The sequence below is a fragment of the Camelus ferus genome, chromosome 1 (genome assembly GCF_009834535.1).
Source record: "Camelus ferus isolate YT-003-E chromosome 1, BCGSAC_Cfer_1.0, whole genome shotgun sequence".
Lineage (NCBI taxonomy): Eukaryota > Metazoa > Chordata > Mammalia > Artiodactyla > Camelidae > Camelus > Camelus ferus.
Window position 1 is genome coordinate 70,102,290 of NC_045696.1, and position 21,369 is coordinate 70,123,658.

A 21,369-nucleotide genomic window follows, 5' to 3' on the forward strand; every position below is an offset into this window, starting at 1 on the left:
TAAAGCACTGTTGCAAGTTGTCAGGACTGAAGATTTAGCTCTTCAATTCCCGAGCTCTTCATTCAGCACTCCTCAGATGGCTGTGGAATTGTCCTCAAAGAAACACACATCAGTTCAAAGTTGTCCTGCTTATCTCAAGGCAGGTAGTGAAGGGCAGCCTGGGGTAGAGAAGGCATTTCTCTTTTAACCTAAAAACACTGTTCTTCTCTGAAGCCTCTAGTCACTTCTACTAAAAAATAAGTAAAATGTTCAATGTGGAACTTTATTCAACTCTTGACAATACAGTGAATGAAGATTCCACACTAACACCCTAATATGCTCATGACAGTTAAGGCAGATAGGTAGATGGCATTATCATGACAGTCAAGATGGGAATTCAAAAAACTTAATCAAAATTATGAGGTCTTGGGGTGGGTTTGCCAGGAAGACCATCACTAAAAAGTGTAAGACATGTTGCCCTTCATGTTTCTCTTTGGCCACTACAGTGGGGCAAGACTGGGACAAGGTGAAGTGTCAGTGTTTTATGTTGGACAGAAGGAGGACACAGAGTAGTAGCTTCTCCGTTCCCAGAAGTAATGACCCAGAGAGATTCACAGTATGGTGTGGTCTGAAGTCAGAGGATGAAAGATATGGCCTTTTAAGGTACTTTGCCAACTCTGTGATTCTCTGAGAGACTAGGTCCCATTCTAGAATTCCTAGAGTCTTGCCGTGGGATGACATCACAGCTAGGCAATTTTAGACATTTTCATTTTTTCAGTCTCCCAACTAGGAGAAAAAAGGTTGGTTTTGTGGGATCTAGCATGAAGGAGATTACAAACTATGCTGCAGTTCTTGAAAATATCTACCCCACGGGTCCCATGCAAAACCCTTCTAGGACTGTTCCTCTCAGGGCATTAAATAATTCTCTTGGGCTTCTAATATAGTCCCATGATTTTATTTCTTAAGAAACTTGAGAAAGTGTACAGCTTGTGAACTGTTTGTCCATCTACTCCGTCATCTGTTCACTCAGGAGCTTTTTTGATCACAAGGTGTCCACTGGGCTCCAGGGCAGAACCCGCATCCTCAGATGATTGTTGTCATACACAGAAAATGAGGGAAAACAGCTAAGACCAATACCAGGGAGCTCCCAAATGGCAGTTCCATTTTCATTCCTTCATAAAAATCATAAAAATCCATAATAATTCATGGTTAGCAATAAACACAATCATTGTGCTACACCGTAAACCACACCTTCTGATCGACAGAAAATGAGAATGATAATAATTATTATAAAATAAAATAACAATGATAATAATGCCATAGCTTAAGATCTTTCATGTAGTCCAGCTACAGAATTTATACAAAATGGAATAATTTAATGAAACAATACTGCTCTCTGTATAAGTTAAACATTTTCCTTTATCCTACTTAAGAGCTATAAATTACGGACACTAAATTTTAAATCAATGACTCAACGTAAAGTGTAAACAAATGGAGGGATCAAACAAGCAAAAGGAATTGCTCTAAATTCCCTCCTCCTTTTCCTTTTTGGCCGATGCAATCAGTGACACCCAGAGGAGGGCGATGTTTCCATCTGCATTGGAAATGGATTAATACCTGTGTGTGTAAGTCCTTCCTGATGTCCAATATGAAGCAGTGTCAAAGCATCTAGCCATCCTCTCCTGGTCTTGAGCCTAGAGAGGTTTTTTGGCAGTAACTGATCTTGGAGACAGAGAAGGAACTAGGCCAACATCTTTTTATATAAAATTCTAGATAAAAATTTCCTTAAAGCTGAGATACATGAAGTACCTTGGGATGCTTCTCAGAGCCCATGACCCTGGAGACAGGAAGGACCTCATGCCTTGGACAATGTAAAACCTTTACAATCACTGCTCAGCATCAGTTGTTCTTTCTAGGAATTTCCAAATCCAATTATTCAAAGCTGCATTGATCCAAATACATTTGACAAGTAGCACTGAACAAAAATGCTGTCATGGTGGAGGAGGGGTTGCCTTTTGTAAGTTACTTATTTTGCCTTTATTCTGATAGTGGTAGCCAGTCACTAAAGCTTCTGGGACAGAATGAATTAACAAATAAAAACATAGGGCTGGTTTGGGATTGGACATTGGGACAGACTCACACCCATCCAAGCTGCCTTCGAAGACTGTTCCATCTAAATCATATAAAACTCTAGTAGACAAGTAACCTGGTTCCAGGGAGAGGTGACTCCATCTTCTCCATGTAGATGAACTGAGACATTCTGAGAACGTCCTTTGACAGATTCCACATTTGCTTTTCTAACACTGTTGGACATTCTTTTTTTCTTTTCTTTCCTCCTCAGGCTCTCCCCCCTCCCCTTTTTTTCCCTAAAAGAAGTGGTCAACAGGTGGAAAGGAAATAGGCTATAAGAAAATGGCACTTGAAAAATCAACACATTGGCCAAGGTAATGCATTTGCTAAGGTAATGACTGACAGCATTAAAAAGGGAAATATTCATCAAGGACAAGGTTGGACGCTATTTGTAAGCCTCACTACCAAATGCTGCTTAAAATTTTAAAAATGAGATCAGCTTCCACATATACAGTTTTCTGTTTCCTCCTAGAGGAAGCATATACCCTCAAAGACCCTTGGGTGCAAGTATCTGGACTCCAGACTTTTTTAGGTCATTTCCAACACCCATCTGGACAAGTTGGTTGAACGTGGTCTGTTCACAAGTTACCTGGAATTGCTTTTCTTTTGCTGTTCTTTGTTTTCTAAAATGCTCAGTATGTCTTGCTCTGTGTCTCTTCAGTTACTTATGGCGAAAAGAACTGGTCCCTGTTCAAGTAGCGATAATACCTCCTGGCCCCACAAATCCCCAAGGATGTTGCTCCTAAATTCCACTTTTATTTCCTCCTTTCTCTCTCTCTCAGTCTCTCTCTTTTTTTGCAAGAAATTATTGTCTTTCTCTCTATCATATATAGTTCACTCTTTACAGTACAAAGTGTTAAAATGTCAAACAAAAATAAATATCAATGTTACAGTAGCTAGAATATTCAATAAAGTAGATCCCTGCCATTCTTGATTGAAATGTTCAGTGAGACTTAACTTCATTTGGATATTTTTTTCCAGAGATTTGCGAAGTCTCATGTTCCTGTTATTGCAGCTTATTTCTAGGGGTAAGAAAGATGGGGCAGCTCTCCTCCCAGACAAAAAAGCAGGGAGTGGGCAGAGTCAGAGGGTGGGATGGATTTGAGATGCCAGTATAGTTATGAGATCTTCAGGATGGGTATCCTTTCATTACCAGGTTGCAGAGCTGTAGTGTTTATTGGTCCTAACTGTGGCATCAGAACACTCCCCGTCTGAAGAGTCACAGTCCGATTCTTCAAATTGCATAGGATTCTGCAAAGTCAAGACAACATAAAACCTTGATTCCTTTCTGCAATCACTCAGTAAACGTATATTGAAAACCTCCCATGTGACAGGCACTGTGCTGGGTTGCTGGCTAAGGGGGCTACAAAGATAAGTGAACCCAGGCCCTGTCCTTGTGAGCTTATGGAGAAAGAAGACATAGGAAGCTGATGATAATGACGCTGCTGATGACAATGATAACAGTGCCCCCACAGCCCCACTTAGATACTGTTTGCTACATTCCAGGCACTGCTGTAAGGGCTTCACGGCTATTAATCCACTGAATCCTCACAACAACCCTGTAAGACAGATGCGGTTATCATACCCATTTTACAGAGTGGGGAGCTGACCTACAGAGAGGTTAAGTGGCTTGCCCAATGGCACACAGTGAGTTAGTAGAAAGGCTGAGATTCGCACCAGGCAGTTGGGTTCTAGTGTACACAGTTCCAGCCACCAAACTAGCCTGCCTCTCAGAAGGCAGTACCATATGTGAACTAAGTGTTCATAAAGAGCTATGATAGCATCGCCCAGGGGCTGGTGGGGACGTGGAGATGGGAGGCCCTTATCCTTCACCAGGTTGGGAGATGGGGTCAGGAGGAAGTGATGCTTGAGTTAGATCTTGGAATAAAGGGCAATTCCGTGTTTGTGCTTGTTTGCCCCCATTTCAGGGAGCTCTGTCATCTCCGAATTTCTACTTATTTCATGGGGGCAGTTGTTTTATGTTATACTAAATGATGACTGTAAAGGCCCTAGGGACCTGAACCCAAAGAGCAACGGGCAGGGAACAGTGATGAGGAGAAGGGAGGAGCAGCCCCACCTCATAGCCACGATCCTCCACGCACAGCTTGCCCAAAGACATCTGCGTCTTCACACGGCGCACCGCACACTCCTTGTCAGAGAGCCCGTCCGAATGCGAGGATATCTCAATGGGGATCTCTGGCGTCTGGGACAGGAGGTCATCTAGCTTCTCTGCCAGGCGGTCTTCAAGTTTATCTGCTAACTCATCAGGACTGTTTGAGTGGTCACTGGTATTTCCCTCCTCGCCGTCAGACACAGAGAAATTCTCAGAGCTAAAGGTTGAATATGACTGGCAGCTGCTGATGCAGCGATGGGGCCTGGAATGACAAAGAACCAGAGGCACTTAGTCACCACCGGCTACTTTCCTTTCCTTGTCTGTCATTCACAGCCTCGGCGGGAGGGGATCTAGTTTTCTCTCTGCCCCTAGGGAGAATCAAATCCAGAAAGGTAGAAGCTATTTAACTAGAAAGCAACAGGGAGGGAAATCTGAACTTCCCTTTCATTTGGTTTATATGTTTACGTGGTTCCACTCTACACTCCAAAGCTGATGGCTACCGCTGGTCTTTGAGAAAATGGGCTGGTCTAACGAGGCTGTGCACACCTGTGTGTGCCATGGCAAGGTTCACATTGAAATTATCCTTCTTATTCATAGAGAACCAACCACCTAGATTCTCAGAGGTGAAAGAGCCTTTGGAAATTCTCTGGTCTGACTCGTCTCCCAGAGCAGAAAACTGGAGGCAGAGAAGGGAAGTGACTTGTTCAAGACCACACTCTCAGACACTGCGGAGCTGCGGGTTGGGTCGGGTCTCCTCATGCTCCCTCAGTGTCATTCTCCGTCCTCCCCCCTCCCCCAACGGGGCATGGTGGCTGCATTTCCCCTGAGCACAGCAGCCCTGGAAGGCCAGTGCCTTCACCACCCCTATTGCCCGGCCCCAAGAGAAATGAGCTCGGAGGGAGCATTCACTCTGCAGCTGTGGGCCCTGCCCAGGGTGGCTCATTCTAGTTAACAACGGGGTTTAGCTCAGAAGAGGCACAGTGGGTCAGGAATGAGGGATTTGTGAAAGTTCTTCATTTCTTTCCCCTTGTTTACAAGTAGCCTAGTCAATAAGAATGCTGTTAGCTTACACTGGTTTAAAAAACAAAATAAATGATAAAAAGGAAGATCGCCTTTCCCCTCTGTCATCATCGGGTCTTTCTATATTTCTTAGTACAAAACGATTTTGATGGCATATGACCTGCAGCTGGCTGAGGACCAGGCCAGGTAATGGCCTGTGGTTATGGGGGTCAAGAACACAAGAAAAGAGGCTGGATGGAGGAAGCCCACGTGGGAAAGGGAAGTTAACGTAGGACTCACACGACTTCTCAAGGCTGGTAATCCATCAGGGAGACAGGGAGAAAAATGTTATAATATAAAAAGCAAAACCATGAGGTAAAAACACAAAATTTGCATCATAACAAGAAAGAAAGGCGGGAAGCCATTGGGTAGGCTGAGTTAATGGTGTGTCATAGGAACAAAAGCTGGCAGTAACGTGATTGCGATGCCTGTTGAATGAGTTCAGAGGATGAAAAGACATTTTATTCGTGTTCAATCGCATTGCATAGGAGAAAACACAGCGTCCAAGGAAACAAATCAGCAAAGGCAATGTGGCAGCTATGGCTCAGGGGATGAGAGCAGATTTCAATTCTGTACACAGCATAGGGACTCAGAATGCAATTTACCAGAGTACTAGGAGTCCCTTGGTTTCAGGGAATTCCTGTTTCCGGGCGGGCTGCAAAGCTTCGTGGAGGATTCCTGGAGTCTTACTTTCCATGAAGGGAATGCCTTTTAGCAGAAAAGGCCTCCTGGGAGGAGAACTACCTTCTGTACTTCTACAGAAGGACAGCTCTTAGTTCTCCAAGTAGGGGAATGCAGTCCTTCTTTAGTCCTGCAAGCAAAATTATTATTGCTGGCTATGCAGGAAGCTATTTTTAAGGCTGGGTTGAAGGAGGATTCAACTCATCTAATTATATTTAACTGGAGGCATAAAACCCAAGGCATACAGAGTGCTATGAACTGAATTATGTCCTCCTCAAATTCATATGTTGAAGCCCTACCCACAATGCGCCTGAATCTGGAGACAGAGTCTGTAGGAAGTAATAAAGATTAAATGAGGTCATAAGGGTGGGGCCTAATCCATAAGACCCTGGCCTTATAAGAAGAGGAAGATCTCTCTTTCTCCCTCACTGTGTGAGGACACAGCAAGAAGGCTGCTATTTGCTAGCCAGGAAGAGAATTCTCACCAGGAACCTTGGACTTTGACTTCCCAGCCTCCAGAACTGGGAGAAATAAATTTCCATTGTTTAAGCCACCCTGTCTGTGTTTTGTTACGGCAACCTGAGCAGACTAATACAGGGAGGTATGCTAGAAACCAGTAAAATTACTCATAAAACAGCGTGGCCATCTCATAAACTGCCCACTAAATTCTCAATTATAACTTTGAGTCCATATTTATTTTCCTCACCTTGAAGTTCCTATCTAGTGAATTCAGATAAATCAGGATCTGCTGTGCATAGCCAGCTGCCAAAATGGGCAGTGGGAAACCATGAACACAGTAGGTTCAAATTTCCCTATAGGACGGTTGTTAGAAAGTGGCCTGTGTCAGGACCGGAGGTGTGGCAAACTCAGGATTTTCCCTGATCACACTGAAAGCAATCATATGTGTTCATTGGTTTTACCTCTGTCTTCGTGGAAATTCAACTTCACTATCTACTTCCCCTTCTTCCTCTTCAGAGGAGTCATCTCCACTCTGAGAACAAGGAGAAAGAGTCTTATTTCTCTCTCTCTCTCTCTCTCTCTCTCTCTCTCACACACACACACACACACACACACACACAGTCCCTGTAAAAGACTTAATTATCATCAGAGGCACTGAGTGTCATCTTTAAACATATATGTCTTCATTCATTGATTTAGTAACTTTTCCTGGGCGTCTATGATGAGAGGCGTATACTAGATGCTGCAGAAAATACAGAACTGGGCAAGATGTTACCTTTGCCCTCAGAGAGGTAAATGTGAGTGTCCAAGGTGAGTGATGAAGAAGGGAAATTGGAGAGGAGGTCTTGGATTTTGGGGTGGCCTCTTGTAATTATGGTCACTGGTGGTTTGAGGCTCTGACTTAGAGACTTCAACAAGAAATGATCTTTCAGTTCTTCAAAGTCCAACAACTTTCTTTTCCCCTTTTATGTACCAATCACCTTTTCACTAATATTGCAGATATTATGTTTATATCATCTGTACTACTAAGACCTACATTATTTGGGGTCGGACCACGTCTTGTCATATTGTATTCCTCCTCCACCACTAACACAACACGGCAAACAAAATAGATGCTCAGCACATAACTGAGTCAGCACGTGGGCACGGATAAGAGAGCTCTGGTTGGGACATCTGAGGCCTGTGATTGCTGGGGCTCTGTGGCTGATCTGGAAGGGTGGGTACGTCCTGTCTAAGAACAAGATCTTCCCTGTGAGGGAAGATTCCATCTCCCTTCAAGGGCATAGGAACAGCCACACTTAAGATCAACTGTCCTTAATCACAGTGTCACGATGTGCTGGATTACTACAATCCCTTGTGAGGTGGGTAAATGGGTCCAAAGAATTATACCAAAAATTGAGGATAAGTTACTTTTAAAGTCAGTTCTAATAATCCATCACCCTTACCCATTTGTATTCTGATATGCTTTTTTGAGTAGGAAAGCCCAGGATGGAGTTCTGACTGTGGAGATAGACGTCCCTCTAGAGTCCCCGTGGGAGTTTATCTGGGTAGAGAGAAGTTGAGCTGCTCTATGGGAATGTGGTTCTAGTGAGGCCAGATGGAGAAGGGGTGTGTTCCCGGGCCTGCAGACCCGCAGAGGCATCAAAATGGCATCTGGATGGTTCAAGGACACATGCTACTTGGGAAGGGGCCGTGAAGTGGGTGAGCACTAAAGAGTGCAGGGTTTCTTCCTAGCGTGATTAAAATATTCTCAAATTAGTTGTGGTGATGGTTGCAGAACTCTGAGTAAAAAGAACTGAGCCATACAGTTTAAGCACTGTATAGTATGTGAATTATATCTCAATAAAGTTGTCCCCTCACCCCAAAAAAACATGTTACAGGTTCTAGGGGCAGAGGAGCAGAAAACGGATTAGCCCAAATCCACTGCACTATCTGAAACACGATTTATCTCTGGGAATGCACAGTCAGGAGCACACTATATGTGGAGGAAGAAATACAGTTCTGAGACAGTGGCCCTTAGCTTCAACTTCTTTTCTAGTAATTGTCTAGCTGACCAAAACATACTCATTTACATTTTAGACACTTTCATTCCTTCAGCTGAATTCCTGATGGATGATGATGATGATGTGAAACAATAGTTAGAATTGAGTGGGTGTTTTCTGTGCTAAATACCTTTCATCCATACTGTTACTTTTAACACATTAGCAAGATGAGCTCACATTTTTGGAAGGTTGCTATGTGCCAGGCCCTCTTCTAAATGCTTGATATGTACTAACTCATTTAATCTTCATATTCATCAATGAGGCAGGGTCCACTATTGTTTCCATTTTATAGATAAGGAACAGGTGTTCAAAAAGGTACTAAGTGGAAGAGCCTGGCTTTGACCTGACTCCCAAGCTTGTGCTCTTAACCGCACAAGGTAGGAGAGGTGGAGAGCCAGCCAGCTAATAAACCACAGGCAGCCAGTGGGCGAGGAGGAGAGGATCAGGTTTCAGTGACTGAGAACTGGCGGGGCCATGATGGTTATTAATTAAGGCGATGTTTTCCCAAAATACATTGTGAAGAAAGCTAGTTCCATGGGGGATTAATAGATGCTACTTTTAAAAGGCAGTAAAGGTCAAATAGGTGGAAGAAATGCTGGATTAAACAAAGCTACTGCATGATTTCTCAAAGCCTAGGGTTTATTAATGTGTGTTTAGGAGCCTCGAAGTGGGGACAGAGAATACTGTTTCCCAAACTCGTTTCATAATGGGACCCTTCCCTCTTGCATCCCTTAGGACTAGGCGAGGTAGTGGTTTCCAAACTATTTTGATTACATCTCCCTAAGATCTGGGTATTTTTCTATTTATAAATTATGTTCATTTGCAGCAGCCCCGAGTCAGTAGTTCCCAAAGTATATTCCTTAGTCCATCACTTAAGCAGTGTGGAAAGTATTAAAAGTAAAAGAAACCGCTACTTGTGCTTTTGGTATCTCATCCTTTTACAGAATGTATACTTTCTATGTACATTTTACAATGCACATGACATGACAGGCTCTGACATCCCTGGAAGGCAGTGAGCCACACTGCCGTTGTCACTACGCCTTACCTTCTGAAGGGGCCTTGTTTTTCGAGGTAGCACTGCGGAGGCGATGTGATGAGGGGTGCCAAGGGATGACGCAGACCTACAGCCGCTGAACCCGTTTTCTTCCGTTTTCTCAGAACCTTGGGCATTTTCCGAGAGGGGATTGTGTGCTGGTGACTTGAAGAGGTCGGGGCTCCTCCCCACCGGCTCAGCCGAGGGGAAGTCTAGGGACCCGCGCTGTGCTGGCCTGCACTGGAGGCAGGGGTCATAAGGGTCAGCCTGATAGCAGTCCCGGTGGCCAGCCTGGCCCCTGTCAGGCTCAGAACTCCTCCAGCAATCTGCTGCCATGGCTGTGGAGATGAGGTCAGGGCTAGAGCCAGGCATCTGTCTTTGAGCATGGTTGCTGAGTGGGCTCCTCAGGGCCGCCGCCGGGCCAAAATACCTCAGGTTGTTGGCGCAGGTTGCAATGTCCTGGCCGTGCATACTGAGTCTCGGGTGGTGAGTCTGGGACGCGGCAGGAGGGGGTTGCTGGTATTGCTGCGGCAGAGGATCATGGTGATGGGGAGAGGGGTACTGGGGCTGAGCCTGGTGTAGGTAAGTGGGGTGGGGTGAATTTTCCTGGGCTGGCTGGTTTTTCAAGATTGCCGCAAAGTCACTATGGCTGCCTCGGCTATTCCCTCGGCGGTGGCGGGGTTTGCTCCGATACCGGCTCTTGCTGCTGGAAGTGGACATTTTGGGACTTCCAGACAAAGGGGATGCGGTGGGAGCCACTTCTGTACTGGGGATACCTTCCGATCTCAACAGATCTGGCCTGGAAGAAAAGAACAAGGTTGGTTTTAAACATGTGAGAACACATTCAAGTTTGGGGAAATAAGTCCCAGGCCTTAAAATACACATACTCTTTGAGTCAGTAGTTACAGACACAGGGATTTATCCAACGGAACTAATGGATGTGCACAAAGACGTATGTTGGAAGACGTTATGTTACAGCATTGTTTAAAATAGCACAAAGTTAGAAACAACCTAAATGTCCACTTACAGAGGATTCCCTTTACTCCTTCTCAATTTTCCTCTGTGCCTCACTAGCTGAGGTACTCAATCCCCTTTAAATTCTAACTCTACCCCACAGGCTTCTTGACTTCTTCCTCCTAGTGTCAGCTCTCAGCTTGGTGCCAGTTTGCCAAGGCATAGGCATGGGTGTTTGCCCACAATCAGAATCTGTCTGATGATGGATCTAGAGAGATCCTACAAGGGATCACAAAGGACAGAGATCTGGGACCAGAGAAGGAAATCTCAATTAATTAGGCAAGAGGCTAAGTTCAGGGAGTTTGGTCTAGACGTGGACTCCTTAAGGGCTGGGACTAAGTCATACCCACCTCTGCATGTGGAGGACACTAGCAAGGCCCCTTGCTCATCAGGTACTCAATAAACGTTTAAGGAAAGGGCAGAAGTGGGTGGGGACAGAGGAGGGAGAAATAGAGAGTCCAGGAGGCTTTGCAGAGCCAGCAAGAGAAGGGCTCGTGAGCAGTGACCTTGGCATTCTACTGTCTTCCTAAAGGGAGGAGGGCCTCTCCCAGCCCGCTGGGCTACTCATGTGGATCACGTGGATCAAGAGGAAACCAGAGCCTGCAGGCAAACCTCACACATACCGACTCCAAGGCATACAGGCAACCAATAAATGGTTTCTGAACTGATGAACCGATTCAGGGGGAGGTGCTCAGATACCAGGTTGTATCACTACCTCCTTCCCACCAGAGAGCAGCCCCACCTTCTTTGGGACCAATCACACACAAATCAGTTGGAGATTTCAGAGCTAGAGGGCCTAAACTCTTTTTTTTAATTATTAAACAACAGAATCCTTTACTCAAGTGAAATATCATGAGAAACCCAGTATATAAAACAGATATAGTAAGAAAACAGGTTGGTGGCTGCCAGTGGTGAGGGGTGGGAGTAGGAGGTTGGCGAAATGGATGAAGAGGGTCAAAAGGTACAAACTTCCAGCTATGAATATAATGTACAGTCTGGTAAGTATAGTTACTAACACTGTATTGTATATTTGAAAGTTGCTAAGAGAGTAAATCTTAAAATTTCTCATCACAAGAAAAAAATGTGTAACTATGTGTGGTGACAGATGTTAATCAGACTTACTGTGGTGATCATTTTGTAATATATACATGTGTTGAAACATTACATTGAGGTTAGTTGGCTTACATCCATCACAAAGCTAGTTAATGGCAGAACTCACAACTTGAACCCAAGTCTTTGGACACCAAGGGTTAGTTCTCTCATTCCAAGCTTCCTCATGTTATGAGGTACTCAGGCTGTCTTACTGGACTATACTCACTGTGATGGGCTTAGTGGATCCATAATTGAATCCGGCTCTCTTCTTTTCAGTCCCTGACTAAACGCACACTGAAACCCAGGCTAAAGGACAGTGGATGGTTTCTCCTCCCTGATCGCCTCGGAGGTCACTGGCCTTCTGACTTGACAGTCACTGGACTGTCCAAATAATCTGAAACATAAATCCTCCCAGGGGCAATCAACTGAAAGCACAGCTCTTGGCAGCTCTAGTACCCACTCCAGGTCACCTTCCTGGACACGTCGAGCTTGTCGGCTAAGCATCCACTGCTGCTGTCAAACTCTTTCAAACACATTTCTCACAAAGGAAAAGTGAACACAAGCTCATATGTTGAAAAATTAAACAGTACTATTCTCTCTCCCAGTGCTCCTAGTTTTAACTGCTGGCAGAAAGCAGGGAGGAGCCAGCAGATGAAACCTGTGCCTAATTAGTCCACCAAAAGAAGAGAGGTGCTGGGATTCTTGGGGTTTTGTCAGGTGCCATCTGAAAACAATTTCTCAGAGCTTGGCAAGAGGATGGTCGGGCACGGCAAGTAAAGGCAACACTGGAATTAATCCATGTAGTTACTCCTCTGTGGTTGAGGTTTATATTAGTCCTGCACTGGGGGAACAGTCACCGTTCTGAAAGCTTTAAAACACATTTCTCATTACCTTTATTCTTACAGCATTTAGCTCAAGTCTCACTGACAGGTCTACACCTCAGGTTAAGGAACATTTCTTTCTTTTACATTAATTTAGGATAGAGTCAACTCTTCATTATTTGGGAGGAATGAGGCTCTAGCAGATCTTGGTAATAAAAACTGGCTGGAACAGCATTTTAAAATTAAACTAATGTAAGGAAAAATGTGCTATAATTAGGGGAAAGGGAATCTTTAAAATAAATTTAAAAACATTTTTTGAGCAACTGTGATTTACTAGGTGATTTCACATGTTGTCTTATTTAAACTTCACAGAAGTCCCACATGGGAGTGGGATGAGGGAACTATATCATTAAATATCAGTGATTATCAAAGTGTCTGCTTTCGTTTTTGGTGGTGAATTTACAGGCACTTGTTACATTATTAAAAAGAACCAACTAACCGAATAAATGAAAGTGGGCCATGCATGGACCAGTGTTGCACAAATCAAGAATTATGGTGTACTCAGTTCTGTGCGTGAGGGGTCAGAAAACGAAAAAGAAATGTCAGGTGCTGTATACCATTTTACCCATTGGGTTGAAAGAGGTCAAGTGACATGGCCCAAATCACAGCTTCTAACAGACAGAGTCAGGATTTGAATCCAGGTCTGTCTGGCCCCTAGTTTATTTCTCTTTTCACTATTCCATGCTAAGAGAATAAATATCAATGCCTCAGAGAGTAAAAACTAGATTCTGGAGTCCATGACACACTCTTTCCCATCTTTCTACTCTACATCTAGAGGCAAGTGTGCTGACTGATGCGGTACAGCATGGCCACATTCATCACCTGATAATGTATTTTAGGGGCTATTTTCCCACTTGTCCGATCAGGTCAGTACAGGTGCTCACCGTTTGGCCTGCATCCCAGGTCTGTGAGGCACGCCTTTCCTCTTCATGAGCTTCTCCATGGTGTTGGGGTGGATTATTGGACGGACGGGATGTCGTTTGTAGGTCCCAGGATACTTCTTCTCCACTGCTTGTTCACGCCTGAAGAATGAAAGAAAAAGCCAGGTCTCCGTCAAGGCAAACAGAAAAGATGGGCATGATGTTTTCACAGGCTAACTCCACCCACAGATTCCGGCCACACTTAATAGATACAGGCTATCTGAATAACAAGGCTGCTATTCAGGTTAAAAAGGGGAAAAAAATTACTAAATCCAAACTAACCTGACTTCATTGTTTTCTTCAGCTGGCAGATGGACTTGGAGGCCAACCGTCCCTTCCCCAACGTGCCTCATGAGAGACACAAAGCACTGAAGTCCTACTTATTTTCAGTTGCTGCTGTTTTGGTCAGGGCCCCTGGGTTTCTTGCCTGGAATACCTTGAACCACTGGCAGGAGCCGCCTTGCTTCCCCAGGGGGCAGTGGGTCCCACTCATCCACATCAAGCTCTTCTTGAAACGAGGACCACCCTCCCTGAGCCATTCAGCAGGTTGAAGTTGCAAATGCCTGTCAAGCGCACGGTCCCCTAGAACTAGCTTTGTGGCAACTGCACTCGGCTGTAAGCCTCACTGGGGCAGCGGGCTGTGCACAGCACATCCTCTAAGGCGCACTGGGTGAGTGAATAAGTTTCCAGCTCTGAGTAGCAGTGACCTGGAGGAGTAGTACACCTCTGCTGACTGACAGGACAGATAGTGGGCTGGGTACGTACTTGATGAGCTCCTTTTCCCGCATTTCCAGCTGCAGCATGATGGCACTCAATTCCATGTACAAATTATTAGCCCGCTCAAGTTTTCTCTCGTAGTGTTCACGAATATCCAAAGCATGCCTGTCAAAGAAAACAGGAGCAGCGAAGTCGATTAACCCAGTTAACGTGGGGGAGAACTAAGGTCAGCTCTAATTAAAGAAGAACAGGACGGTTTATCTTAAAAGCATTTGCCCAAGGGCACTCTAAATTTAAGACCCTCTTGTCTAATGCAATGCCTCAGGCATGATGGAGTGTGAGATGGGAAATCCAAGTTTTCCACTTAGTTTTTCATTAAGGGCCACATTCAGCCATTCAGAACAGCCATGAGGGTCCACAGATGAAATCTGAATGCAATTTGTATATAATTTATAGCCTTTGTGCAGTGCTGGCAATATCTTAATAAGAACACAGTTTAGTACACTCATATATTAGGGGAATTATGCAATTAAAGCTGACACCACAATCACTCATATCGTACAGATCCTGTCTAAAATAGTAGTTCTCTCTGAACATGTGTTCTATCCCTTGACAGATTATAAGCATCTTGAGGCCAGGGACTATATCTTATAAATTTCTGACCTTTCATACTACCTAGGACAGCGGCTGAATAAACAAATAGCATTGCTCCACGGCCCTCTGTTGCAGAGATATAACAAAGGAGGATAACAAGGTCGGGGGAGACAGTAAGAAAGTGATATAAAGGAGGACCAACTTTTAGGGCAACTTTTAAAGAGAATAACAAAAACCAGCAGCGGTGAAAGGTCTGTAGAAAGTGAAATGATTCACAAAGAGGGTTCCTGCTAATATCTGAAAATCTGGGAATAAAAAGAGGTGAAGAAACAGAGATCAGCTGACCTGAGCTCTTCTCTGCGCCTTCGAATCAGTTCTTCGTCTAATCGATGTATACAAGTTCCTTCACTTTTGATCTTCTCAAAGTGTTTTTTCACTTCTTCTCTCCATTCAGCCTGGGTGATGACAAATCAGATTTTGTTACTACTCTAGGAGTTTTTAATCCCTGATACAACCATAGGGTCATGTACAAGATTTCCCCTTTTGTACATGAAACTTGTAGAATAGATGTTCAATAAATATTAGTTGGTAGCAAAATGTCTCATGCTAGTGTATCCGCACATTCCACCCCATACCTCACCCCATTTTCTGTATTTAGTCCAATATTTGATGCTGTCTTTCCCAATTTTCTGCAGTACTGGTCACAAGACACACCACAGCTGGCATACTAGCAATCATCTCCAGAACAAAAGAGCTCAATTTTAAGTCAAGATGGTGGCTGAGACAGCCTGGTCAGAGAGAACAGCTCTGCTAACCACATGGTACATGCATATGTCAGTGAGCATATGATCATCTTCACATGGGACCAGAATTCCTCCTAGGCTTTGTTTATGAAGATATCTTGAGAAAATATCTGGAGTAGAAGATCCAAGGGGCATGAACAGCAGGAGATGGGAATAAAAATATGGGGACTTACACAGGAATATGGGGGTGAGGGCAAGGACAGAAAAAAGACGAGGAGGAGAAAGGTCATGGCCAAACAACTTAGCAGTTGGACAAAAATTTTAGGAGAGGATGGATATCTAATATATAATTAAGCTGTTCGAAATGTAAGCCTCTTCCAATTTCCTAAACCTTCAGTAAAGTTTCTGACATTCACCTTGATGTTGGATGAGTGTTTTTATTTGTTTGTTTGTTTTTTAAATCAAGGAAAGGTGAGGAACTTCATATTTAGGTCAATGACAGGACAAAGATAAAGAAGCAACCACCAGATGCCAGGGATGAGGGTGGGGAGCAAGAATTTTAGGAAAGCAGGGCCAGAATGTCCATGAAATTATAAACCTCCCAGGAATTCATGGAAGTGTTAAAAAGGACATTGGCCTTTCCATAAGCATGGAATTTCAGACCAATTTTAACTATGTTTTAGGAGGTAGGAAAGTCTCTGCAGACATATAGTCTATAGGTCATTTCTAAAGAAACAGCTAAAGGAGCTGCTTCTTCAAATTATGTATACACTACCATTCCAAGAAGCTAACAAATTTATCTAAGAAAAATCTCCAGTTTAGACTAGATATGTAGCTAAATGTTTCTTTTTTTAATCATCTTCTTCTAGAGCTATTCTATTACTTTTAGATTCATGTTAAAAATGATCTCTCTAAATCAAGGAAAAAGTTATGGTTAAGTAATTGTAAAATTACAGAAGTTTTCTCCCCAGATTTGCTGTTTCTCATTTATTTTTATGGAGGAAATTATATTGCAATTATTTAGAAAGTAGTTATCCTGCAAATCTGTTTATAATATGTTAGATCAATCAATCAATCTATCTATCTATCTATCTATCTATCTATCTATCTATCTATAGACTGACCATTGGCGAGAGATTTCCGTGAGTCAACTTTCAGGCACCAAACCTGCCAAACAATGTCATCAGAAAGTCAAGATCTAGAATGCTCTGCCCATTGTTTGGTTAACAGTCTTTGACCGTATCTAAGCAGTAAATGTAGGTTTGGTTGAACCCCAGGTAATATTGTTCTCTCAGCCATCAGATCAAAGTCATGAAGTAGGAAGAGCATTTGAGCTTTAGGAGGCCAAAGACTGACAATTAAGAGCAGCTGGACCTAAAAGGGTAAGGGAGAGCCCTAAATGTGGGCCTTAAAGCATCTTATTTCGTGAAAAACGTCACTGGATCCAAGTCCAATGCCTTAAGAAGGGACCAGGAAAAGGAATACCTCCCTCTGGTGGTGAGGAATTGATATCACAGATCAGATTTTGTAAATTCTAGAGGAAATAAACCTCTTAACATCTAGTTTATGGGCATGTGAAACCTAAAGAGAACCTTCTGAAGATTCAAACTTATTAAGAAAGCATATTTCCCAAAAGAAGTTCCCTCCTATAAGGAGGGAACAGGATGTGTGGGAAAACACCAGGTACTGATTAATAATGTGTTTTCCCCAAAGGTATCATGTTGCAGGTAGATATTAATAGTTCTGTCACAGATACTTAGAATCTTTATATAATAGGTGTTCCAATTTGCACTTAATCTGCAATTTAGACATGTCTAGGCAGATCTGAAGAAATGGAGGGTGGGCAGGCTGAAGCCAATTTGCATAGAGATTAAGGAGTCTCTGAGAGAAAACACCAGGGAAGGGGGAGTCCTGTGTGATCTTGACCTGTAACAAAGCCACCAACATAAGGAGTGCAGAGGCATTTCTCATTGTTTCACTGAAATACCTGTAAAACCTTGGGCCATAGCCAGCACTACTTGTGACCTTTAACAAAATATAACTCAACAGGGAAAGGAATAATTCATTGCATAAACAGAACAATGCACAACTTTGGTATCTTGAGAAGTCCAGAGCTTCAGTTAAAGCAAAAATCAGTAGCTCCTGGTGAGTGATGGTAGTGCCTTAAGGATACACAGCATCAACAGATGCCAGCTGGGGACTACAGTCTTTTAGCAGAAAAGTGTTAACCAATAAAGTAATGTCCAGCAGAAGCTAGGTGGAAGATTGCTGTTCCAGCCAAAGTCAGTGGAAAGCAGGGCAGACGTTAATATGAGGCTATCTGAGAGCCCCACTCCTCACTGAGGATTTCTGCAAAATGCATGTGGCGGGTGGAGGGAGGGAGAAGGTACTAAAGTCTTGTGTAAGCAGATAAAAAAAAGATACAGTGACACTTGGGTTATTACCATGAATGGGATCCTCTTTATATCCCAGATAAGGCCTGGGGAAGGCTGTAACATTAGAAGGTTTCTGTCTTCTCCAGTCTCTCAGTTATTCAGTCAACAGACTGAAGTTCTTGTACCCAAACTTTGTTTCTCTCCCGTCCCATAATATAGGTGTCAAAATGAAGTTGAACTAAGAGATGAATGGATAAATAAAATGGGGTATAGCCTTACAACAGAATATTATTCAGCCATAAAAAGGAATGAAGTTCTGACCCATGCGACAACAGAGATGAACCTTAAAAATATGCTAAGTGCAACAAACCAGACACAAAAAGACAACTAGTGACAACAACTGTATGATTCTACTTCAATGAAATATCTAGACTAGGCCAAATTGTTTGAGACAGAAAGTAGAACAGAGATTTACCAGGGGCTGTGGGGAAGACAGAATGGGAAGTTACTGCTTAATGAGGTAATGAAAAATTTTGAAAACAGACAGTGGTGACAGTTTTACAACACTGTGAAGGAAATTTATGCCACTGAATTTTACATTTAAAAATGGTTAAGATGTAAATATGAATATTTTACCACAATTTTTATAAAGTAAAAAAAGAAGTTGAGCCAGTTCCAGCCTCACTTGAGGAACAGAGAAGCAGGATGCTGAGGGGCCAAGTAGTGGGAAATCACAGGTTCTGGCCAGAGAGGCCCTAGAGGTTGACAAGGCCAACTCCTGATTGGCACATGAGTCCTCTTCACTGCCTCCCCACGTCAGGGCCCAGCCTGGGCCTAGCGCCTACTTGTTCATGATGACATTACTCTTTAGGGAGAAGAGTCTATCCCTATAGTGAACTATGTGTCTCTGCAACTGCCAGCCTCTGAGTTTCTGGGTGGTCCCAGTGGTACTCAAAAGGAAACCAGAATGGGACAAGGGCAGAGGGTTGTGGAGGAGCTCAGAAGCAGGGCACATGACCACCTAGCCGCTGGGATCTGGGTCCAGGCTAAAATGTTTTTTAAAGACTTATATCAAATGGAATTGAAAACCAGGAGCAATAATTGCCTACTTGGAGAAATGGGTTATTGTCTAGGAATGAAGAAATAGCTTTGGCAGAATCTAATATTGTGCTGAAATTGGTTGCTTTGTTCATCTGTTCTATATATGCTGCTTCTTTATACATGTGCTGTGGATGAGAAACAGATGAAGCATCTTCTCTCAGGATGGAGTCAGCTGGGCTCTTGGCAGCTCTCTTGACTGACAGTTCTGGGGGAAGGTGGCGACCAGCAGCTGACAACCAGCAGCTGACAACCATTGATTGACGGCTGATGCAGAGAGGATTTTGTGAGTGGGCAGGATGCAAAACCACAGGTACAAGAATGCTATCAAAAAGCAAAACTATGTCCTAAACAATCAGTTCTTGCCCACTGGGAGAGGATAAAGTCAAAACACAATTAATAGGCGTTCCCTAGCTGCCATCTTATCCATCTCAGGAGTTCATCAGAAAAAGCATCCAGAGTGTAATAACCCAAAGGAGGCTTAATTTTGATAGCTTTGTGGGAGGTGAATAATAACATCTTACAATCAAACAGTTCTTTACAGTTCACAATGCACTTGCATTTTTATTTTTATTTTTATTTTATTTGATCCTCACCAAAACTGCACAAAGAAGAGAAGACATGATTCTCTTCATTGTTTAGATGTGTAAGCTGAGGTTTCGGGAAATTCAGTGACTTATTCCAAGACCACAGGACAGGGGCTTAGGTTCAAATCTGTTACTTTTCCAGTGTATCCCTCGTTAGTTTATAAATACTCTATTACCATGAGCCAGAGACAAATCAGTCTGTAAATAACTGAAAAATTCTAGAACTAGCAAAGGTAGCAGATTTTGAGCTATTTAAGGAGAGGTAAAATTTCATGCTGGGAGAAAAACGTGGAGGAATTTATGAATACTGAAAGAGTCCAATGCACGAAGTTCTTCCCTTCCATTCTTCCCCCTCCCCTTCCTCTCCTTTTCATATTTTTGCTCTAAGAGAACCTTTTCTGAGTTCAATGTTAATGCTGCATGCATTAATAAAAGTGAGTTTGTACACGTGAGGATACCAACTGTGGGTCCTTAGTTGTACTACACAGTGCTGTGCATATGGTGGGTACTCAGAAAGTGTGGCACTGGCCGAGAAGTGATACTGTGGAAGCATTCAACTAAAATCTGATGTTTTCCAAGTATATACAGTTATACTCTCAATGGCTTGTGACTTAATACTCTCACTAAAGACTGCTTTTCAAAGTTGTGGTACATACAGTTTTATTGTAAAGGAAGCAAAGCTGTGACTGTAACCATATTGTAAAGTTTGAAAACATTCCTGGAGAGTACTCACTGTTATTCTCTTTCATTTCACAAAAGGGTCTAAGTCTTTTTCTGAATACTGATAGAAGAAAATATCTGAAAGATTTCTTATCCAGTAACCAATACCTACATGTACTTGTATGGATAGGCAATAGTTTTAACAGTTCTAAGGGAATTAATTTACCTGAGTACATATGAAAGAACATAGGAAATGTCATGAAGTTAGCCTCTTATTTTCTCTAAGATCGAACACTTTACTTATATAATAATTCCTCAGAAAACCCAAAAAACTACAGGGGCAAGCCAGGCTATTTAAAGACACACAGTGGGGAGAGCTAAGTTTGTGGGTTGTAGAGAGCGTGTTAGAACTTCGGGCAACAGGGTAAAAGTCTCTGATTTATCATTCCTTAGAAACTGCAAAAATCCCTGTGCTTTAATTAAGATATTCTCTGCTGTCTGATGAGTGGAGTGTCTCTGTTTATCAAACACCAGAGAAGCACGTACTCCATGTACTCTGGATGGGCCAGGTAATAAAGCACATTGGAGGACTTGTTTAACTCCCTGGGATGATGCCCCGCCCAGTCCAGTTTGCTTCGAAGGCATACTTTTCTGGTAGGTAAACTCATCACCCATTAGCGATGGGGGGCTATTAGGAGTAAACCGAGACACTAATTGGTAATAAAATGTCTTCTCTAAGAATGAACCTACTGGAAGTCAATGAAGAGATAGAATTTGTCTTGTGAAAATTCATTTTGGAAAGTAAGACAAAGCCATATAAGAAGAAATTGGGTAATACTATGGTTAAGTTCTACAAGCATAAAGGTATAATTAACAATCATCATATTTATTTCCAAAGCCATAGTTTCATCCTATTTTTACTTCTTTTGCCATTGCCTGGGTCTGATTAGGGTAAGGACCTAATGTATACTGATCCCCCACAACTCCCTATCCAATATTGATAGTGGTTAGAGCATCAATCCTTATGCCATTTACAGCATTTTTATTTAATAGTCACAAATTTATCCCCAACTCACCAATTGCCTTATAATGTGTGGTGGCAGATTCTCTTGTCAAGAGGTAAAGTCTGTTTCTCAATCTGGGCTAGCCTGTGAGTTGCACTGGCCAATGAGACCTTAGCAGGCATGATGCA

General features: G+C 43.0%; 1 protein-coding gene across 7 annotated transcripts in view; it reads right to left on the minus strand.

Moving 5' to 3' along the window:
- Positions 1-918: 918 nt before the first annotated feature.
- Positions 919-21,369, minus strand: part of MAP3K13 (mitogen-activated protein kinase kinase kinase 13) — a 149,798-nt gene continuing 129,347 nt past the window's right edge. For all 7 annotated transcript variants that reach the window (XM_032482911.1, XM_032482910.1, XM_032482908.1 and 4 more), the window contains 7 exons: positions 15,060-15,169; positions 14,169-14,285; positions 13,368-13,505; positions 9,509-10,295; positions 6,883-6,953; positions 4,187-4,484; positions 919-3,360 (listed from right to left, as the gene is read on the minus strand). In XM_032482911.1, the coding sequence (XP_032338802.1) occupies positions 3,259-3,360; positions 4,187-4,484; positions 6,883-6,953; positions 9,509-10,295; positions 13,368-13,505; positions 14,169-14,285; positions 15,060-15,169 (1,623 nt within the window). In that variant the 3' untranslated portion in view covers positions 919-3,258. The remainder of the gene's footprint in view (positions 3,361-4,186; positions 4,485-6,882; positions 6,954-9,508; positions 10,296-13,367; positions 13,506-14,168; positions 14,286-15,059; positions 15,170-21,369) is intronic.